Source organism: Rhynchophorus ferrugineus, unplaced genomic scaffold (assembly GCF_030347505.1).
Source record: "Rhynchophorus ferrugineus isolate W39M unplaced genomic scaffold, kcgeb_rfMv2 rfM12, whole genome shotgun sequence".
In the NCBI taxonomy this organism is placed as follows: domain Eukaryota; kingdom Metazoa; phylum Arthropoda; class Insecta; order Coleoptera; family Curculionidae; genus Rhynchophorus; species Rhynchophorus ferrugineus.
The window spans coordinates 3885408-3907248 of record NW_027472591.1 but is presented as its reverse complement, the minus strand read 5'-3'; the positions used below and the strand labels follow the sequence as shown (position 1 = coordinate 3907248).

General features: G+C 43.1%; 2 protein-coding genes and 1 pseudogene across 2 annotated transcripts; all 3 read left to right on the top strand.

Moving 5' to 3' along the window:
- The first annotated feature begins 849 nt into the window (after positions 1-849).
- LOC143205457 (histone H2A-like) lies at positions 850-16440 on the top strand. Its single transcript, XM_076418638.1, has 5 exons — positions 850-856; positions 1158-1204; positions 1706-1745; positions 13030-13263; positions 16316-16440. Exons 1-5 carry the CDS (start codon positions 850-852, stop codon positions 16438-16440), a joined length of 453 nt encoding a protein of 150 aa, XP_076274753.1.
- LOC143205554 (histone H2A-like) lies at positions 8908-9276 on the top strand. The gene has a single exon (XM_076418709.1). It carries the CDS (start codon positions 8908-8910, stop codon positions 9274-9276), a length of 369 nt encoding a protein of 122 aa, XP_076274824.1.
- Positions 14614-15012, top strand: LOC143205615 (histone H3-like; annotated as a pseudogene).
- Positions 16441-21841: the final 5401 nt, after the last annotated feature.

Below are 21841 nucleotides of genomic sequence, written 5' to 3'. Positions count from 1 at the left end.
TCAGTAGCAAAGCAAACTGCCATCGGCCACGTTCTATACAACAGTAGTGGCAAAGCAAGCTTTCATCGGCCATGTTCAAGAGGGGTAGTGGCAAAATCATTTCAACTTTGACCATAATTTTTGTTTGGTTCAGTAGCAGAGCAAATTGCCGTCGCCCACCTAATATGCAATAGTAGTGGGAAAGCAAGCTGACATCGGCCACGTTCAAAAGGGGTGGTAACAAAAACATTTCAACGTTAAACACATTTTTTTTTGGTTCAGTAGCAAAGCAAATTGCCATCGGCCACGTACTGTACAACAGTAGTGGCTAAGCAAGCTTTCATCGGCCATGTTCAAGAGGGGTAGTGGCTAAATCATTTCAACTTTGACCATAATTATTGTTTGGTTCAGTAGCAAAGCAAACTGCCATCGGCCACGTACAATACAATAGTAGTGGCAAAGCAAGCTTGCATCGGCCTCGTTCAAGAGGGCTAGTGGCAAAATCATTTCAACTTTGACCATAATTTTTGTTTGGTTCAGTAGCAAAGCAAACTGCCGTAGCCCATCTAATATACAATAGAAGTGGCAAAGCAAGCTGCCGTCGGCCACCTTCAAGACGTGCGGTTTCAAAAACATTTCAACATTGACCATAGTTTTTTTGGTTCAGTAGCAAAGCAAACTGCCGTCGCCCACCTACTATACAATAGTAGCGGCAAAGCAAGCTGGCTTTGGCCACGTTCAAGAGGGGTCGCGGCAAAAATATTTTAATTTTGACCATATTTCTTTTGGTTCAGTAGCAAAGCAAACTGCGGTCGCCCACCTAGTATACAATAGTAGTGGCAAAGCAAGCTGCTATCGGACACGTTCAAGATGGCTGGTGACAAAAACTATTCAACTTTGACCATTTTTTTTTATTTCAGTAGCAAAGCAAACTGCCGTCGCCCACGTACTATATATTAGTAGTGGCCAAGCAAGCTGCCATCGGCCACGTTCAAGAGGGATGGTATCAAAAACATTTCAACTTTGACCATACTTTTATTTGGTTCAGTAACAAAGCAAATTGCCATCGACCACGTACTATTCAACCGTAGTGGCAAAGCAAGCTGCCATCGGCTACGTTCAAGACGAGTGGTGGCAAAAATATTTCAACTTTGACCATATTTTTTTTGGTCCAATAGCAAAGCAAACTGCGGTCGCTCACCTACTACACAATAGTAGTGGCCAAGCAAGCTGCTGTCGGCTACGTTGAAGAGGGGTGTTGGCAAAACATTTCAACTTTGACCATATATTTTTTTTTGTTCCGTAGCAAAGCAAACTGCCGTCGCCCACCTACTATACAATAGTAGCGGCAAAGCAAGCTGGCTTTGGCCACATTCAAGAGGGGTCGCGGCAAAAATATTTTAATTTTGACCATATTTCTTTTGGTTCAGTAGCAAAGCAAACTGCGGTCGCCCACCTAGTATACAATAGTAGTGGCAAAGCAAGCTGCTATCGGACACGTTCAAGATGGCTGGTGGCAAAAACTATTCAACTTTGACCATTTTTTTTTGGTTCAGTAGCAAAGCAAACTGCCGTCGCCCACGTACTATATATTAGTAGTGGCCAAGCAAGCTGCCATCGGCCACGTTCAAGATGGATGGTATCAAAAACATTTCAACTTTGACCATATTTTTTGTGTTTCAGTAGCAAAACAAATTGCCATCGGCCACGTACTATACAACAGTAGTGGCAAAGCAAGCTGCCATCGGCCACGTTCAAGAGGGATGGTGGCAAAAACATTACATCTTTGAACTTTTTTTCTTGGATCAATAGCAAGGCAAGCTGCCGTCGTCCCCGTACCATACAATAGTAGTGGCAAAGCAAGCTGCCATCGGCCACGTTCAAGAGGGGTGTTGGCAAAACATTTCAACTTTGACCATTTGCCCCACGTTTAAATGTTCTGCCTATTGTATACCGGATGACGACACTTCTGGTACCGAGGACGTGACGCAAATACGCACCACGTCTAAGTGTTCGCACTATTGTATACCGGATGACGACCCTTCCTGGATAGAATGCGTGCTACCAATACACCCCGCGTTTAAAAGATCTTCCTCTTGTATACCGGATGACGACAGTTCGGGAATCAAGGATATGACGCAAATACGCCCCACGTTTAACGGTTCGACCGATTGTATAACGGATGAGGAAACTTCGGTAATAGAGGACGTGCCCCTAAATACGCCCCAAGTTTAAAGTTTCTGCCTATTTTATATCAGATGACGACCATTCCGTGATAGAAGGCGTGCCGCAATTACGCCTCACGTTTAAAGGTTCTGCCTATTGAGTACTGGATGACGACTCATCGGTGATAGAGGACGAGCCGCAATTATGCCCCACGTTTAAATGTTCTTCCTATTGTATACCGTATGACCAAACTTCGGGAATCGAGGACGTGACGCAAACACACCCCACATTAAAACTCTTCGCTCTATTGTAAACAGGATGACGACCCTTCAGGTATAGAGGACGTGCCGCAAATACGTCCTACGTTTAACGGTTCGGCGTATACCGGATGACCACCCTTCGGGTATAGAGTGCGTACAGCAAATACGCCCCATGTTTAACGGTTCTAATTGTTGTATACCGGATGACGACCCTTCCGTGATAGAGGGCGTGATGCAAATACGCCCCAAAATTAAGGATTCGGCCTATTGTATACCTGAAGACGACCCTTCCGTGATAGAGGTTGTGCCGCAAATACTGTCCACGTCTAACGGTTCGGCATATTGTATACCGGATGACCATCCTTCTAGGAGAGAGTGCGTGCCGCAAATACGCCCCATGTTTAACGGTTCTGATTATTTTATACCGGATGACGACCCTTCGGGGATAGAGTTGGTAGCGCAAATAACCTCCATGTTTAACGGTTCTGGTTATAGTACACAGGATGACGACCCTTCGGTGATAGAGGATGTGCCGCAATCACGATCCACGTTTAATTGTTCTGGCTATAGTATACCGGATGAGGACACTTCGGGGACAGAGGACGTGTCGCAAATATGCCCCACGATTAACTGTTTGCCCTAATGAAAACAGTTGTCATCCAGTTTTCATATCGTAGATAGAGGGCGTGCTGCAATTACGCGCCACGTTTAATCAATCTGCCTATTGTATACAGGATGACGACCCATCCGTGATAAAGGACGTGATGCAAATACCCCCACGATTAAAGGTTCGGCCTATTGTACACCGGATGACGACCGTTCGGAAATGGAGGACGTGACGCAACTACACCCTACATTTAACTGTTCGCCCTATTGTATAACGGATGACGACCCTTCAGGGATAGAAGACGAGCCGCAATTACGCCCCACGTATAAATTTTCTGCCTATTGTATATCGAATGACGGCATTTCGGGGATCGAAGACGTGTCGCAAATACGCCCCACGTTTGAAGGTTCGACCTATTTTATAATGGATGACGAAACTTCGGGTATAGAAGACGTGCCGCAAATACGACCCACGTTTAAAAGTTCTACCTATTGTATACCGTATAACGACACTTCGGGGATCGAGGACGTGTCGCACGTTTAACGGCTCGGCCTATTGTATACCGAATGACGACTTTTCGATGTTGGAGTTCGTGCCACAAATACGCCATGCTTTTAAAAGTCCCACCCATTGTATACCGGATAACGACACTTCAGATTGCAGTGCTTGTGGCAAATGCGCCCCACGTTTAACGGCTCGACCTATTGTATACCGCATGACGACCTTTCAGGGATAAAAGACGTGTCGCAAATACGCCCTACGTTTAAGGGTTCGGCGTATACCGGATGACGACACTTCGGGTATAGAATGCGTGCTGCCAATACGCCCAACGTTTAAAAGTTCTGCCTCTTGTATCCCGCATGACGACACTTTGAGGACAGAGGACGTGACGGAAATACGTACCACGTTTGAAGGTTCTGCCTTTTGTATACCGGATGAGCAAACTTCGGGTATCGAGGACGTACGCAAATACGCCCCAACTTTAACGGTTCGGCCTATTGTAGAACAGATGACGATTCTTAGGGGATAGAATGTGTGTCGCAAATATGCCCCTACGTTTAACTGTTTGGCCTAGTGTATACCGGATGACGACTCTTCGGGTATAGAGTTATTGACGCAAATAGGCCCCACGTTTAACGGCTCTGCCTATTGTATAACGGATGACGACACATCTGTGATAGAGGTCGTGCGTTGTATACAGGTTCTGCCTATTGTATACAGGATGACCACACTTCGGGGATCGAAGACGTGACGCAAATACGCCCCACGTTTAACCCTTTTGCCTATTGTATATAGAGGGATAGAGGGCTTGCCCCAAATACGCCCCAGGTTTAACGTTATTAATTATATTTCCTGTAATCCTAAACGCGATGACCATATTTAACTTCGACAAGAGGCTGCTATTGCCCTTAGGAAAAATAAATTAAATAGCATATAGCCATAAACGTGATAAAAATTAATACACATATTTTCGAAGTCACTCTTGGAATACTTTACCTTATTTTTAAATAACAATCTCGGGCTGTATAATATTTTACAAAACTTATTCCATATTAATAGTAAAATGATTATTTTAACGATACTTACAGATATAGTTACGATATAACAGATTATAATGATATAATATAATTCAATACAATTAATAACTACTATATATATTTCTCAAAATTCTGTTGTTATAAAATGTCAGCTACTGTTTAATATTTAATATTTTAAAATTTATATTAAATTGTGGTTCTGAAAAGAACCGATTTTGCAGGAAAGTATTATATTTTGAAATGTAGACCATTTGTCTATGGCTCTGGTGCTTGTTAAAGCTCTGAGCTGGTCTTTCCTACGTAAGTCTCGGGAACAGTTCACGGACGGGTCTCCGAGCGGCTGTTCAGTACCGTCGCGACTTTATTGCGTATTTTGATCGCTAATTCCCTATCGTGTTTTCTCCCTGATCTCTAACTGACCGCTTTATTGCGCGCCAGCATTCGTCTCCTCTTGGCTGCCACCCTGTGATGGTTTCCTTGTTTACTATTCCCTCTGCATTCCTTAACTGGTAGTTTCCATCGGCCTGTGCGACACTCGCAGAGTCCGTCGGTCTCCTTTAATTTAAATCTGTGCAGGTAGGCTTGCATATTTCCGTGTCCTGTCATCAGTTGCACAGCCTACCTGCTCAGTCCTATATTATCTCTAACCACTTGTTGGCAGTATTTGTAGAGGGTTCTCCCTTTAATGGATTGCTCCCAATGCATTTACCATCTTCTTTTTACGTCTCCTTCCTTGATTCTATTGATGGTTCTGGTGCTGATCCATCCGTGGTTTTTCAGTCCTATTTCTTCGTTTGCAGTGGCTTCTCTCGCGAGTCTGTCTGCGGTAATCATTTCCTTCGTTGTCATTCTCCGGCACCATTTTAGCGATATTTCATTACCGCTTTTCTGCAAATCTAGCAAGGTTGCTTTGATTTGCATTATGTTCTTATTTCGTGTGTTTGCGTGCTCGGCCCACCATATGGACATTCTACTGCCCGTTCGAATGGTGATTGATCCCGGTAGGCTTCTATCCCGTACCAGAATTCTGCCGCTCTGGAGCTCGATTCGTCTTTTATCTTTAGACTTATCTCTTCTGTCCGAATCACTATTCCTATGCCTGCTTTACCTTCCTTGGCACTAGCGTCTGTCCATATCTTGGTGTTTCCGACCCTATTTGTCCGATTTTCCCACGGTTCCTCCCATGGCCATGGCAATTTCTTTGGTTCTAACCCTTTTGGCCCATTGGGGTATCCGTATTTTTCAGCAGCTCACCCCTGGATCTCGGCTTCCAGGTATAGGGTTGGTGTTCCAGCTATTACCTGCAGAGCATTATTCTATGTGGTTCGATAGGCGCCTGTGATTGCTAACCCTGCCATTTTTGTGCTGCTGCTAGCGTTGTCCTAGCCCTTCCCATCGATGCCCTGTATCCCCATATTTCTGCACCGTATAATACTGCGGGTTTTATGACCCTGTCGTATATTTGACGCATATCTCTGATGCCCTAGGGTTGCTTCTTCTGCGCAGTGTTCCCCAGAGCCGGCACATCACTCTTTTCTGTTTTCTTCCTCAACAGCTGTATGTGTTGTATATACTGCTGTTTCCTGTCAATTTTCTCACCCAGATAATTTATTGTATCTTTGATCTGGATGATGTCTTCGCCAAGTTTGACCGTCGGTGGTCTGCTGTTTTTCTTGCTCCAGATACAGCAAGCCTCAGTCTTTTCTTTGTTCTATTCTGCTCCTGTCCCGTCGGCCCATTTTTGGCAATTTTCCCAACAGTTGTTCCAGGCAAGGTCCAGCCTATTTCTGATGTATTTATTGCTGAGAGCAACCACCTGGTCGTCCGCAAATGCCTGAATTCTCATTCCGCAGTTCCCTACTTCTGATTCAGAGACTTTGTGGAACCAGCTATTCATGCCTAGCAGCCATAGCGTTGGCCCTAAGCTTGACACGTGCGGACATCCCTTGTCAATTTCCATTGCCACCTGGTTGCTGATGATTTTCCTTTCCGTCAAGAAGAAGGCTATTGATCTTGCCATTTTCTTATTTATTCTCCTTCTTCGCAGTTCTTGCAATATTTCTTCCTGGGTTGCTCTGTTGAAAGCGTTTCGGAGGTCCAGCGTCAACATTAGAACGCGTTTCCCTTGTTCTTTTTCGGGTGTTGATCCATTTCAGTAGATCACTCACGGCTTGTACGGTTGACCTGTTTTTTCTGAAGCCGTACTGCCTTGAGTCGTGTAGCTCCATTTTCTCCGCCATTGCTTGTAGTCTCTGATTAAGTACTTTGTCTAGTTCTTTTCCTAGCGTTGGTAGAAGGCTGATGGGTCGTTCGCCTCCGTCGCTTTTCTTTAACCAGCATAATTTGGCCGTTTTCCATAACTTAGGAAAGTATCCCGCGTTGTAACAGTTCCTGTACAGCGTCAGGAACTCGTGTTTTTTCGAGATCCAGACATTCTTCAGGAGCTCGTTTGGTATGCGGTTTTCCCCTTCTGCCTTTCGGATTCTCATGTTCTCTATAACCGATTCGATATCTCATTCGGTTATTTCTTCCTCGCCAGTCTCCGTACCCGGCCATTCCTCGCTCATGACTTCGCCAGTTCGCTCTGTTTCCTCCAGGTCCATTGCTGGGTGGTATTTCTCCACTCTTTATTTTTCGGCTGCTTCCCTTGCCTACAGTGTTGCGTCTTTAGGCGCTGCTACCACTTCGCCTCTTCTTATGCCCATTCTTCTGATGGCTTCCCAAATAACGCCCCACGAGTTTGTTTCTATCAGGTTGTTAATCGCCTGACTGTCGTGCTCGGTTTTCTTTTCTCGTATCATTTTCCGATACTCTCTCTTCCGTTCGTTGTACTCATTCACTATTTGTTGATTATCCGTGCTTCTTCTTATTCTCCTCTTCAGTGCAGTTAGCGCTCGTTTATGTTCCGCACACTGCCCGTCCCACCATTCATTGCCATTTTTTACCATGATGGTTTTTCGATTTACCAGTCTCCCTGCTGCATGAATGGCTTTTTGAAGTCTGGCCGCCTGCTCCTCAATCAGTTCCTGTGTTACTGCTTGTCCGATATTGGTCTCTATTTCTTCCAGTTTCACCCTGACCAGATCCCAATCGATCCTGGCGAAATCCCATATTGCCCTTTTTCTTGGGTTGGATTTCCCATTTCCGCTCTACACTCGATATTCGATATATCTGTGGTCGCTTAGTGTTCCCTCGTCACCTTTGATTTTCCATTCTTCCACGTGTATTCCCCTACTCCACGTGAGGTCCATGTGCCCTGTGCCCCTATTACAATCGAAGCTGGGTACCGTGTAGTTTCCTTCTGCGAGCTCTAGGCTGTGGCTGATTGCCCAGTCTAGAAGTTCCTCACCTCTTGGTGAGCTTCTGGATCTTCACCACAACGTGTGTTTTGCGTTGAAGTCCCCGGTGACTAACCATTTGCCTCGGTATCTGTTTATTCCGGCGGTGAGTTCGTCTAAACTTTTCAGTGCCCTCTCGCCTGGTTCCTCGTAGACGTTTGTGATCAAGACGTCCTCTATTGCGATTGTTGTCACATTTTTTCTTGACAACTCCTCCATCAGTAGGGACTGGATTTTTTCTCTGGTTCAGATTTGGCTTTTGCTTCCCGTCATCTTTCTCACGAGTTTCCAACCTTCCCATGCCTGTGTCCTCGGCGTTGGTTCCTGGATTAGTACTATCTCCAATCCATCTCTAGTAGTATATTGAAATACACATAGGTATGTGAATTAATTTACTTAGAACTGGTATATTTGGTGACTGCTTTGGTACCTTCGCTAACGGCATGCTTAGATAATTCAGCGGGTAACAATAACCTAACGGCTGTTTGGATTTCTCCGCTCGTGATCTGGTCGATCTTTTATTGTAATGGGCGAGGCGCGACACTTCGGCGGCTATCCTTTCAAATATATCGTCTACGAAATAATTTATGATCGACATGGCCTTGGTGGAGATACCCGTATCGGGATGAACCTGCTTTAAAACTTTGTATATGTAAATAGCATAGCTTTCCTTCCTCACACGCTTCTTTTTCTTATCGCTCTTAGAGATATTTTTCTGGGCTTTTCCAGCTTTCTTGGCCGCCTTACCGTTTGTCTTTGGTGGCATTTCGAAATAAAAATCCGGACATCTCACGTACCTCAAAGAGTACTTAACTAAAAAAAATGCCTTTAATTCTAGAACTTATAACATTCGAAGGAACACTTCTAAGCCCCGCCCACAGCCCTTGTTAGAGTATGATTGGTCGCGTATGATATATCGAGTTTGGCTGGCGAACAAAATTCCAGGCCGATCTGTAAGAAATTTTCAGTACCGTTTTTGATTTAAAGGTGAGCGGTATCTAACAACGATCGAGATTAACATGTCCGGACGTGGTAAACGCGGAAAAGTGAAGGGAAAGTCGAAGTCTCGTTCCAATCGTGCGGGATTACAATTTCTTGTCCGTCGTATTCACCGACTTCTAAGGATAGGAAATTACGCCGAACGCGTAGGGACCGGTGCTCCGGAATATCTGGAGGCCGAAGTTCTCGAGTTGGCGGATAACGCCGCTAGCGACAACAAGAAAACAAGGATTATCCCTAGGCATTTACAATTGGCGTTCGAAAACGACGAGGAATTGAATAAACTGTTATCTGGCGTTACTATTGCCCAGGGCGGCGTTTTGACTAACATTCAAGCAGTATTATTGCCTAAAAAGACAGACAGCAAAACCGTTGGAAGCGGACGTTGATGTTTGTCCTGTTTTCTTTTCGACGGCTTTTTTTGGCAGAAGCTTTTTCTCTGCCAGAGTTGCAGATTCACCTTTCTTACTTTTAGCTTTCTTAATTGAGACGGCTGCGGTTGTCTTTTTTTCCGTTTTAAGCGAGGTTTTTTTTGGCAGACGCTTTTTTACCACCGGCTGTCGTAGCTGACGCGGCACCTCCTACTGATTTTCGCTTATATTTCTGTCCGGTTTTGGCAGTGGCCGTTTTTATTTTCTTCGTACCTGCGGCTATCGTACCTCCTGCTTTACGTGCCGAAGCCGCTAATTTAAATGATCCGGAAGGAAGTTCCGCTTTTATCTTTCAATCCTTCAATTGCATTCGTTACCATATCAGCGATCGGAGGATGAATAGCTTTCGATTTAGAATTCTCCGCCTTGCTCGATGTGGATTTTTCTTTTTCCCCCCCTGCAGACGAACCTGCGCTACTGGCTGTAGCTGATGCGGCTCCCTTAGCCAATACCGAAGATGAATTCGACCCGGCCGGTGTGCCTGTTGACGATGCGTTAACAACGGCGGCGGAGTTTCCTCCACTCCCTTGATTCGACGAAGGGGAAACCGCTTGTACGCTAATATCGACGTCCGACATTCTGATATAATTTCTTAATTTTCTTATAAGAACGTTCTAATCACGATTCGTTTGACAAAGTTACGTACGTGCGTATGTTTCACTTTCGCGTATTTTAACTGTCTGACGGCCGCTCTCATTTAATGCGTACCCTATATGATATGAGCCGAACGCAGGACTGAACGGTCGAGCGCGAACAACGTTCCATATTTCGGCTTCGTCGAAAAGTTCATCGAGCTTGGAACCGTTTACTTATTTCTCATATTAAATACATAAATCCTTTAGATATCATACGATTTATGTTCGAGGCGTTAAAAGATAAAACGTGGTTGAAGTAGCAACCTTTGCCAATAAATTCTACGTTGACTATCGTCTTAAAAGGAAGCACAAAATCAAGCATTGCTCCCGATTCCGTCGAAACTACCAATTTTCATTCGAGTTATAGACTTTCGGTTATAACTATGAAAATATATCTTTTCAAATCTATGTCTCCCGATATATCGTCTTTTGATATAAATGCAATTCCGTACAGATTTAATGCTATTATTGGAGAAACGGGACATATTATTTCTAATTGATGCCGTACAGATTGTTCGTTGTCCAAAACGAATCTATATCGAAACGCACCGTTGTCGAATTAACTCCAAGGAAACAATAACATGAAAATTAACCGATCCTATACTAATATACTTCTTTTTTAACGGTTTCTTAATACCATCCGAACTCTGGGTTACAATTGAACGTATCGAGTGAGCAACGATATCGAGACTTCTATGAAAATATCGTGTCAAACCCTTCTCTATCGGTACAGTGCTCATATATATTATAGTATACTCTGCTTCTTTAGTTGCAATCTGTTTTCATAAATAGTTATCTCTTTGAAACTATCAATTTTTATTACATCAATAAATACATAAAAGGCGTAGGTAATACGTAGGCAGAGCGTTTATCTCCATACATACGTGCGTAAAACTACCGTTTACTCTTTGAAATCTTAAGGATTCTCCAAGCTCTTCGACGCGAAGTTTATCTCGGAGTATTTTCTCTCTAAAGGAAAACTATATTAAAGCTTCAACGAAGATTCGGTATTCGATTGTTCGAATACTACATCCATTGCGATAACGGTTTTCCTTTTGGTGTGTTCGGTATATGTAACGGCATCTCTGATGACCTTTTCCAAAAACACTTTTAAAAAACCTCTGGTCTCTTCGTAAATCAGACCAGTTATACGTTTTACGCCGCCTCGTCTAGCCAATCTTCTGATGGCGGGTTTCGTAATACCTTGGTTATTATCAGGAAGCACTTTACGATGCCGCCTAGCGCCTCCTTTTCCCAAACCTTTACCACCTTTACCTCTGCCCGTCATGATTTATTCAGTTTAGTATTAAAAAAATCAAATTTATAATCGAATTGTGCGACTTACGCCTCGAATACTACAGGTAACTATATCAATTTCAAATCCTACCATAGGTTTTGTTGAGTTCGAATCGGGTCCCGCCCACAGATGCTAGCTGGACCAATCAGAATATCTTCACACATTATAAAAAGGGAGATTTCTTTGACACCTTCGATCAATTTCATAAAGTCCGTTGGCGGTTGCTGTTGTAATTCTTCCTACACGTTTGAAGTCAGACCCGTTTAGACGATGGCTCGTACCAAGTAAACTGCTCGAAAATCAACCGGAGGTAAGGCTCCCGGAAAACAAAGCCAGCAAAAGCGCTCCCGGTACCGGTGATGTTAAAAAATCGCATCGTTACAGACCCGGTACGGTCGCTCTAAGAGAAATCCGACGCTATCAGAAGAGTACCGAATTATCGATTAGGAAATTGCCTTTCCAACGATTGGTTCGCGAAATTGCTCAGGATTTCAAGACCGATTTGCGGTTCCAAAGTTTGGCAGTCATGGCTTTGCAAGAAGCTAGCGAGGTCTATTTGGTTGGTCTCTTTGAAGACACCAATTCGTGTGCGATCCATGCTAAACGAGTAACCTGTATCATGCCTAAGGACATTCAATTAGCCAGACGTATTAGAGGCGAACGGGCATAAATGCTATGACGGTTATATATTAAAGTCGTTTTCTGTATTTATATAAAAAAAACGGTTCTTTTAAGAAACACCTTCTTCTGTTAGAAAAAGGAGATTAATATTTTTTTCTGTGTATACAACGCTTTAGTTATGATATTTGTGAATTGAATTTAGTGCATTATTCTCACAAATATATTGTGAATATTGAGAAATCCTTAGTAAATAAGGTGTGAACACCTGCTGGATTGACTTGAAGTTTATATCACGATAAGAAAGTAGTATCACATATACTGTTATTATGCTACCGTAAAGGAATGAATATATAAAATAAATTATTTTTTGTGGGTATTTTAATATTTTTATGAACGATTACTTTATTTTAATTTACTTGACTTCGCATATATCCTTTCTTCTTAACAGTAGTTTATTTCTTTTTTTCTTCTTTAAACATTTTGGGGCTCTGAAAAGAGCCGTTTTCGCCCCTTCATATTATTATGATCATCAGAACTGGTATATTTAGTGACAGCTCTGGTACCTTCACTAACGGCGTGCTTAGCCAATTTACCAGGTAGCAATAACCTAACGGCGGTTTGGATTTCTCTGCTCGTGATGGTCGATTTTTTATTGTAATGGGCGAGGCCCGACGTTTCGGCGGCTATCCTTTTGAATATATCGTGCACGAAAGAATTCATAATCGACATGGCCTTGCTGGAAATAGCCGTATCGGGATGAACCTGTTTTAAAACTTTGTATATGTAAATCGCATAGCTTTCCTTCCTCATGCGTTTCTTTTTCTTGTCGCTCTTAGAGATATTTTTCTGGACATTTCCGGCTTTCTTGGCCGCCTTACCGCTTACCTTTGGTGGCATTTCGATATAAAAATCACGACGTCTCACGTTCCTCAAAGAATACTTAACTAAAAAAAATGCCTTTTATTCTAGAAATTATAATATTCCAAGGAACACTTCTAAGCCCCGCCCACATCGCGAGTTAAAGTCTGGTTGGTCGCGTATAATATACCGAGTTTCGCTCGCGAACAATATCTGTAAGAAATTTCCAGTATCGTTTTTGATTTAAAGGTGAGCAGTACCTAACAACGATCGAGATTAACACATCCGGACGTGGTAAAGGTGGAAAAGTGAAGGGAAAGGCGAAGTCTCGTTCCAATCGCGCAGGATTACAATTTCCTGTCGGTCGTATTCACCGACTTCTAAGGAAAGGAAATTACCCCGAACGCGAAGGGGCCGGTGCTCCCGTCTACTTAGCTGCCGTAATGGAATATTTGGCGGCCGAAGTTCTCGAGTTGGCAGGTAACGCCGCTAGAGACAACAAGAAAACAAAGATTATCCCTAGGCATTTACAATTGGCCTTCAGAAATGACGAAGAACTGAAAAACTCCTCTCCGGTGTTATCATAGCCCAGGGCGGCGTTCTACCAAATATCCAGGCAGTATTGTTACCGAAAAAAGCAGATAGTAAAACCAAATAAGTTACATGAACCTTAGGGCTTTTGGGTCGTACAAAAACCGTACAAAAACATTTTAACTATCGGTAATTTTCAGGACCACCAAGATAATAAAACAAAAAAAGAAATTTAATATTAAAACTCATATTATAACTTGCTTTTACTAATTATTTAAAATACCCTAATAAACAGTTTAAGTATTTTAAAGATTGTTTCTTGAGTGTGAAAGATTTTTCTAGCGGTTCTCCTTTAGTAAAATCAACCGTATTATGACATCGCGCCTTGTATATAATATATGTAATTAAAGATGAATTAGTGGGTCGGTCGATTAAGTAAGTATAGAGTTTTGGAATCTAAACCGTCAAATAATTAGGGCCAATCGGAATCGGCCATCATCGATATCTCTTCTGTTGATCTCTCGATATTACCCGTTTTATATTTGCCACGTTTACGATACGGAATTACAGCATTAATGCTGTGATTGTACATAAATTATTATTTTAGATAAAACTATGATGATTGTAATGATTATAAGGTTATACTTAAATCCTAATAGAGCTTCAATTTTTTAAATATTGACAAATTTGTTGTTCTGGAAAGAACCGTTGTTTAATTTTTGTAAAATTAATTTTGAGTATCACGTTTCATGTTAGTTCGCGAATAAACTATGTGGTTTAACCTCCAAACCCGTATAATGTACGTACTTGGCGTTTCAAGGTGTATACTACAACCATTACGGTAACGGTTTTCCTTTTGGCGTGTTCGGTATATGTAACGGCATCTCTGATCACGTTTTCCAAGGACACTTTTATAACACCCCTGGTCTCTTCGTAAATCAGACCAGATATACGTTTTACGCCGCCTCGTCTAGCCGATCTTCTGATGGCGGGCTTCGTAATACCTTGGATATTATAACGAAGCACTTTACGATGCCGCTTGGCTCCTCCTTTTCCCAAACCTTTACCACCATTACCTCCGCCGGCCATATTTTATCGAACCTAATACAAAAAAATTAAATGATCTCGAATAAGTAGCGCGCCCACAACACGAGTGCTACGGACAACTGTAGTCGATTGTTTTCTATCAGCTCGGTTTTGTAGACTTGGAATTGAGTTCCGCCCAGTAGCACAAAACGGACCAATCAGATTAGATAACACGTTATAAAAATGACTCTGATTTTATGACCAAATCAGTTCGAAAGGGGTCGCCGTCGTTTGCATTTGATAATTATTCTCATTATTTCTAAAAATATGGCTCGTACCAAGCAAACTGCGCGAAGATCAACAGGAGGTAAAGCTCCTAGGAAACAAGCGGCCACGAAAAGCGCTCCGGCTACCGGTGGCGTTAAAAAACCACATCGCTACCGACCCGTGACGGTCGCTTTGCGGGAGATTCGTCGTTATCAAAAGAGCACCGAATTATTGATTAGGAAATTACCTTTCCAACGATTGGTTCCCGAAATCGCTCAGGACTTCAAGACCGATTTACGTTTTCAAAATTCGGCGGTGATGGCTTTACAAGAGGCCAGCGAAGCTTATTTAGTCAGTCTTTTTGAGGGTACTAATTAATCTGCGATACATGCAAAGCGAGTAACCATCATGCCCAAGGATATTCAGCTAGCCAGACGTATCAGAGGCGAACATGCCTAAACTATTTTTTATCATTTATAATACACTAATTATATTCGTATTTTGCAACAGAAAAAAAACGGTTCTTTTCAGAACCACCTAAATTTTATTAAAGAAAAAGAAGATATTTCAATTAATATTCTTTTATCCATATTTAAATAAACACTTCATTAAAAGTGTTACAGATTTTTATCTCAGAATTATATTCGACTACATGTTAGTAATTAATAACAGTCGGTGTGGTTATACGCATTGTTTTTAAAAACTAAAGAAAAAATAATGTAATGACTAATAACCAAAGAATAACAATATACTGCTGATAACAAAATTTGTATTTCAATATTGGATACTACAATATATTGGAATTTTTTAAAGATTATTTCTTTTTTTCTTTATCTAAATTGTGGCTCTGAAAAGAACCGTTTTCTGCTTTATGATATTCAAGGCCTATGGTTTACTTAGAACTGGTATATTTAGTGACGGCTTTGGTACCTTCACTAACGGCATGCTTAGCCAATTCATCGGGCTGCAATAATTGGCCGGCAGTTTGGATTTCTCTGCTTGTGTTTGTAGATCCTTTATTGTAATGAGCGAGACGGGACGCTTCGGCGGCTATCCTTTCGAATATATCGTTCACGAAATAATTCATGATCGACATGGCCTTGTTGGAGATACCCGTATCGGGATGAACTTGCTTTAAAATTTTGTAAATGTAGATCGCGTAGCTTTCCTTCCTCTTGCGTTTCTTTTTCTTATCACTTGAGATATTTTTCTGAGCCTTACCGGCCTTTTTGGCCGCTTTACCGTTTGTTTTCGGAGGCATTTGGAAATAAATATTACGATATTAAATGATCCAAGTAATAGACTAAAATAAATTTCATGAAACCCTAGGATTTATAAGCTCCTTAAATACACTCTTAAGCCCCGCCTATTATCTGAGTTAGCCTCTCATTGGTCGCGTACGATATCATGCGTTCGGCTTACGAGTAAAATTCATTTCTAGTATGTTGGCGGTTTTAATACCCATGTTAACTCTAAGGGGAGCGAGTTCTAGAAGCAATCGATAGTGAAATGTCCGGACGTGATAAAGGCGGAAAAATGAAGGGAAAGGCGAAACCTCGTTCTAACCGAGCGGGATTAGTATTGCCTGTCGATCGTATTCACAGACTTTTAAGGAAAAGAAATTATGAAGAACGCGCAGGGGCCGGTGCTCTCGTTTACTTAGATGCCGTAATGGAATATCTGGCAGCCGAGGTTCTCGCATTAGCAGGTAACCCCACTAGAGATAACAAGAAAACCAGGATTATCCGTAATCATTTGCAAATGGCCATCAGAAACGACGAAGAACTGAACAAACTCCTATCCGGTGTTAGTATAGCCCAGGGCGGTGTTCTGCCAAATATCCAAGCTGTATTGTTACCTAAAAAGACAGATAGCAAAACTAAATAAAACGAATGTAACCTATTTTATCATCAAATATCGGTCCTTTTCAAGACCACCAAAACAGTTGAAAAAGAGAATATTATTCTTATTTATCTTTTATTTAAAATAGAGGCTACACTTAATCGAACACTTCTGTCGGAATCAGGAGAGAAGGAAAGTTACACCTTTATTTTTCGTTTTAGGGGTTGGCAGGGATGGCATGTGAAAATATCGGCCCTTTGGTAAAAGGTCTTGTTCTTCGAAATCACAGGATCGGAGCAAAATATCTCCGCAATAGGCCAACACAATCTCTCCTGGGAGTAATTAGCAGGAAGAAACGCTTTCCTAAATAACTGTTCCCTTTAATGTACATCGACATTTCGGTACTGATCCCCTTCCTGGGTACGAGGCGTTTAGGCCTGATACCCGTTCTATCTCGTTATTCCGCTCTTCGCCGACAGAGTCAGTGCATAACATAAATCCGTCCAGGGGCACGGCGCGCAAGTGAGGTGGCAAAAGGTGGCAAAAACATTCCAACTTTGACCATCTTTTTTGTTTGTTTCAGTAGCAAAGCAAGCTGCCGTCGCCCACCTACTATACAATAGTAGTGGCAAAGCAAGCTGACATCGACCACGTCCAATAGGGGTGGTGGCAAAAACATATCAAATTTGACCATATTGTTTTTTCGGCTCCGTAGAAAAGCAAACTGCCATCGCCCACCTACAATACAATTGTAGTGGCAAATCAAGCTGCCATCGGCCACGTTCAGTAGGTGTATAATCAAAAACCTATCAACTTTGATCATATTGATTTTTTTTTCGGTTCAGTAGCAAAGCGAGCTGCCTTCGACCACGTCCAAGGGGGGTGGAGGCAAAAACACTTCAACTTTGACAATATTTTTTTTAGTTCAGTAGCAAAGCAAACTGCCGTCTTCCACCTACTATTCAATAGTAGTGGCAAAGCAAGCTGCCATCGGCCACGTTCAAGAGGGGTGGTGGCAAAAACATATCAACTTTAACCATATTGTTTTTTTAGTTCGGTAGCAAAGCAAACTGCCGTCGCCCACCTACTATGCAATAGTAGTGGCAAAACAAGCTGCCATCGGCCACGTTCAAGGGGGGTGGTGGCAAAAACATATCAAGTTTGACCATATTGTTTTTTCGGCTCCGTAGAAAAGCAAACTGCCATCGCCCACCTACAATACAATAGTAGTGGCAAATCAAGCTGCCATCGGCCACGTTCTGGAGGGATGGTGGCAAAAACATATCAACTTTAACCATATTGTTTTTTTAGTTCGGTAGCAAAGCAAACTGCCGTCGCCCACCTACTATGCAATAGTAGTGTAAAACAAGCTGCCATCGGCCACGTTCAAGGGGGGTGGTGGCAAAAACATTTCAACTTTGACCATATTTTTTTTGGTTCATTAGCAAAGGAAACTGCAATCGCCCATCTACTATACAATAGTAGTGGCAAATCAAGCTGCCATCGGCCACGTTCTGGAGGGGTGGTGGCAAAAACATATCAACTTTAACCATATTGTTTTTTTAGTTCGGTAGCAAAGCAAACTGCCGTCGCCCACCTACTATGCAATAGAAGTGGCAAAGCAAGGTGACATCGGCCACGTCCAAGAGGTGTGGTGGCAAAAATATTTCAACTTTGAACATCTTTTTTTGGTTCTGTAGAAAAGCAATCTGCAATCGTCCACCTACTATACAACAGTAGTGGCAAAGCAAGCTGACATCGGCCACGTTCAAGAGCTTTGGTGGCAAAAACATTTCAAATTTAATCATTTTTCTTGGCTCAGTAGCAAAGCAAACTGCCATCGCCCACCTACTATACAACAGTAGTAGAAAATCAAGCTGTCATCGGCCCCGTTCAGGAGGGGTGGTGGCAAAAACATTTCAACCTTGACCATATATTTTGTTCGGTTCAGTAGCAAAGCAATCTGCCATCGACGCGTTTTGCCACCACCCCTCCTGAACGGGGCCGATGACAGCTTGATTTTCTACTACTGTTGTATAGTAGGTGGGCGATGGCAGTTTGCTTTGCTACTGAACCAAAAAAAATATGTTCAAAGTTGAAAGGTTTTTGCCACCACCCCCCTTGAACGTGGCCGATGGCAGCTTGTTTTGCCACTACTATTGAATAGTAGGTGGACGATGGCAGTTTGCTTTGCTACCGAACTAAAATAACAATATGGTTAAAGTTGATATGTTTTTGCCACCATCCCTCCAGAACGTGGCCGATGGCAGCTTGATTTGCCACTACTATTGTATTGTAGGTGGGCGATGGCAGTTTGCTTTTCTACGGAGCCGAAAAAACAATATGGTCAAACTTGATATGTTTTTGCCACCACCCCTATTGAACGTGGCCGATGTCAGCTTGCTTTGCCACTACTATTGCATAGTAGGTGGGCGACGGCAGTTTGCTTTGCTACCGAACTAAAAAACAATATGGTTAAAGTTGATATGTTTTTGCCACCATCCCTCCTGAACGTGGCCGATGGCAGCTTGATTTGCCACTAATATTGTATTGTAGGTGGGCGATGGCAGTTTGCTTTTCTACGGAGCCGAAAAAACAATATGGTCAAACTTGATATGTTTTTGCCACCACCCCTATTGGAGGTGGTCGATGTCAGCTTGCTTTGCCACTACTATTGCGTAGTAGGTGGGCGACGGCAGTTTGCTTTGCTACTGAAACAAACAAAAAAGATGGTCAAAGTTGAAATGATTTTGCCACCACTCTTCTTGAACGTGTCCGATGTCAGCGTGCTTTGCCACTACTATTGAATAGTAGGTGGGCGACGGCAGTTTGCTTTGCTACTGAACCAAAAAAAATATGGCCAAAGTTGAACTGTTTTTGCCACCACCCCCCTTGGACGTGGCCGATGGCAGCTTGTTTTGCCACTACTGTTATATAGTACGTGGTCGATGTCAGTTTGCTTTGAACCGAAAAAAAATGCTCAAATTTGAAATATTTTTGCCACAACCCCTCTTGAAGGAGGCCGATGTCAACTTGCTCTGACACTACTATTGAATAGTAGGTGGGCGACGGCAGTTTGGTTTGATACTGAAACAAACAAAAGAGATGGTCAAAGTTGAAATATTTTTGCCACCTTGAACGTAGCCGATGGCAGCTTGATTTGCTACTACCGCTGTATAGTAGGTGGGCGATGGCAGTTTGCTTTGCTAATGAACCAAAAATATATGGTCATATTTGAAATGTTTTTGCCACCACCCCTCTTGAAAGCGGCCGATGGCAGCTTGAATTGCCACGACTCATCGGTGATAGAGGACGAGCCGCAATTACGCCCCACGTTTAAATGTCCTTCCTATTGTATACCTTATGACCAAACTTCGGGAATCGAGGACGTGACGCAAACAAACCGCACATTTAACTCTTCGCCCTATTGTCAACCGGATGACGACTCTTCAGGTATAGAGGACGTGCCGCAAATACGCCCTACATTTAAAGGTTTCGCGTGTACCGGCGGTAAAGGGGGTCATTTCGGGAATTGAGTGCGTACCGCAAATTCGCCCCATGTTTAACGGTTCTGCCTATTGTATACCGGATGACGACTTTTTGATGATAGAGGGCATGCCGCAAATGCGCCACACGTTTAGCGGCTCGACCTACTCTATAACGGATGACGACTTTTCGATGGTAGAGTGCGTGCCGCAAATAAGCCCCACGTTTTAAAGTTCGGCCTATTGTATACCGGGTGACGACACTTCGGGGATAGAGTGCGTGCCGCAAATACGCCTGTTTAATGGTTCTGCCTATTGCATACCGGGTGACGACTTTTCGATGTTAGAGGACGTGCCGAAAATCCACACGTTTAACTGTTCGGCCTATTGAATATCGAATGACGACCTTTCTGGTGTAGAATGCGTGCTGCCAATACGCCCTTCGTTTAAAAGTTCTGCCTATTTTATACCGGATGACGAACCTACGGGGATAGAGAGCGTGAGGCAAATACGCCCCACGTTTAACTGTTTGTCCTATTGTATACCGGATGACGACTCTTCGGCGATAGAGTTAGTGGCGCAAATAGGTCGTACGTATTACGGTTCTGCTTATTGTATACCGGGGTCTATTGCACACCTGATGACGACAATTTGCGGATCGAGGACGTGATGCAAATATGCCCCACGTTTAACGGTTCGGCCTATTGTATAGCAGATGACGACTCTTAGGGGATTGAATGCGTGTTGCCAATATGTCCTTACGTATAACTGTTTGGCCTAATGTATACCGGATGACAACTCTTTGGGGATAGATTTAGTGCCGCAAATACGCCCCACGTTTAACGATTTGGCCTATTTTATACCAAATGACGACCCATCGGTGATAGAGGACGTACCGCAAATACTCCCCACGTTTAAGGGTTCTTCCTATTGTATATCGAATGAGGACACTTCAGGGATCAAGCACGTGACGCAAATACGCCCCATGTTTAACGGTTCGGCCACTTCTATACCGGATGACGACACTTCGGTGTTAGAACGCGTGCTGCCAATACGCCCCACGTTTAAGAGTTCTGCATATTGTATACCAGATGACGACACAACGGTAATAGAGGACGAGCCGCAATTACGCCCCACGTTTAAATCTTCTGCCTATTGTATACCGGATGACGACTCATCAGTGATAGAGGACGTGCCGCAATTGCGCCCAACGTTTAAAAATTCTGCCTATTTTATACCAGCTGACGATACTTCGGGTATCGAGGACGTGACGCAAATACGCCAAACCTTTAACGGTTCGGCCTATTGTACACCAGATGACGACCCTCCTGGGATAGAGTGCGTGTCGCAAACATGCCCCACGTTTAACTGTTTGACCTAATATAAACCGGATGACGGCATATCGGGGAGAGAGGACGTGCCGCAATTACGCCCCATGTTTAAAATTTCTGCCTATTGTACACCGGATGACGACACTTCGTGATCGAGGGTGTGTCGCAAATACGCCCCAGGTTTAAACGTTCTGTCTATTGTATACCGGATGACGACACAACGGTAATAGAGGACGAGCCGCAATTAAGCTCCACATTTAAATGTTCTGCCTATTGTATACCGGATGTCGACTCATCAGTGATAGAGGACGTGCCGCAATTACGCTCCACGATAAAAGTTCTGCGTATTGTATACCGTATGACGACCCATGGGTGATAGAGGACGTGTCGTAATTAGGCCCCTCGTATAAAATTTCTGCCTATTGTATATCGAATGACGACATTTCGGTGTTCGAGGACGTGACGCAAATATGCTCCTCGTTTATCGGTTCGGCCTTTTGTATAACGGGTGACGACCCTTCGGGGTTAGAATACGTGCTGCCAATACGCCTAACGTTTAAATATCTGCCTCTTGTATACCGCATGACGGCTCATGGGTGATAGAGGACGTTCCGCAATTACGCCCCACGC

Coding starts and splice junctions, on each gene's coding strand:
- LOC143205457 (XM_076418638.1), top strand. Junction 1,205..1,705: donor TACACAATAGTAGTGGCCAA/GCAAGCTGCTGT, acceptor ATACAACAGTAG/TGGCAAAGCAAGCTGCCATC. Junction 1,746..13,029: donor GGCCACGTTCAAGAGGGATG/GTGGCAAAAACA, acceptor GACGTGGTAAAG/GTGGAAAAGTGAAGGGAAAG.
- LOC143205554 (XM_076418709.1), top strand. CDS start 8,908: ATGTCCGGACGTGGTAAACGCGGAAAAGTGAAGGGAAAGTCGAAGTCT.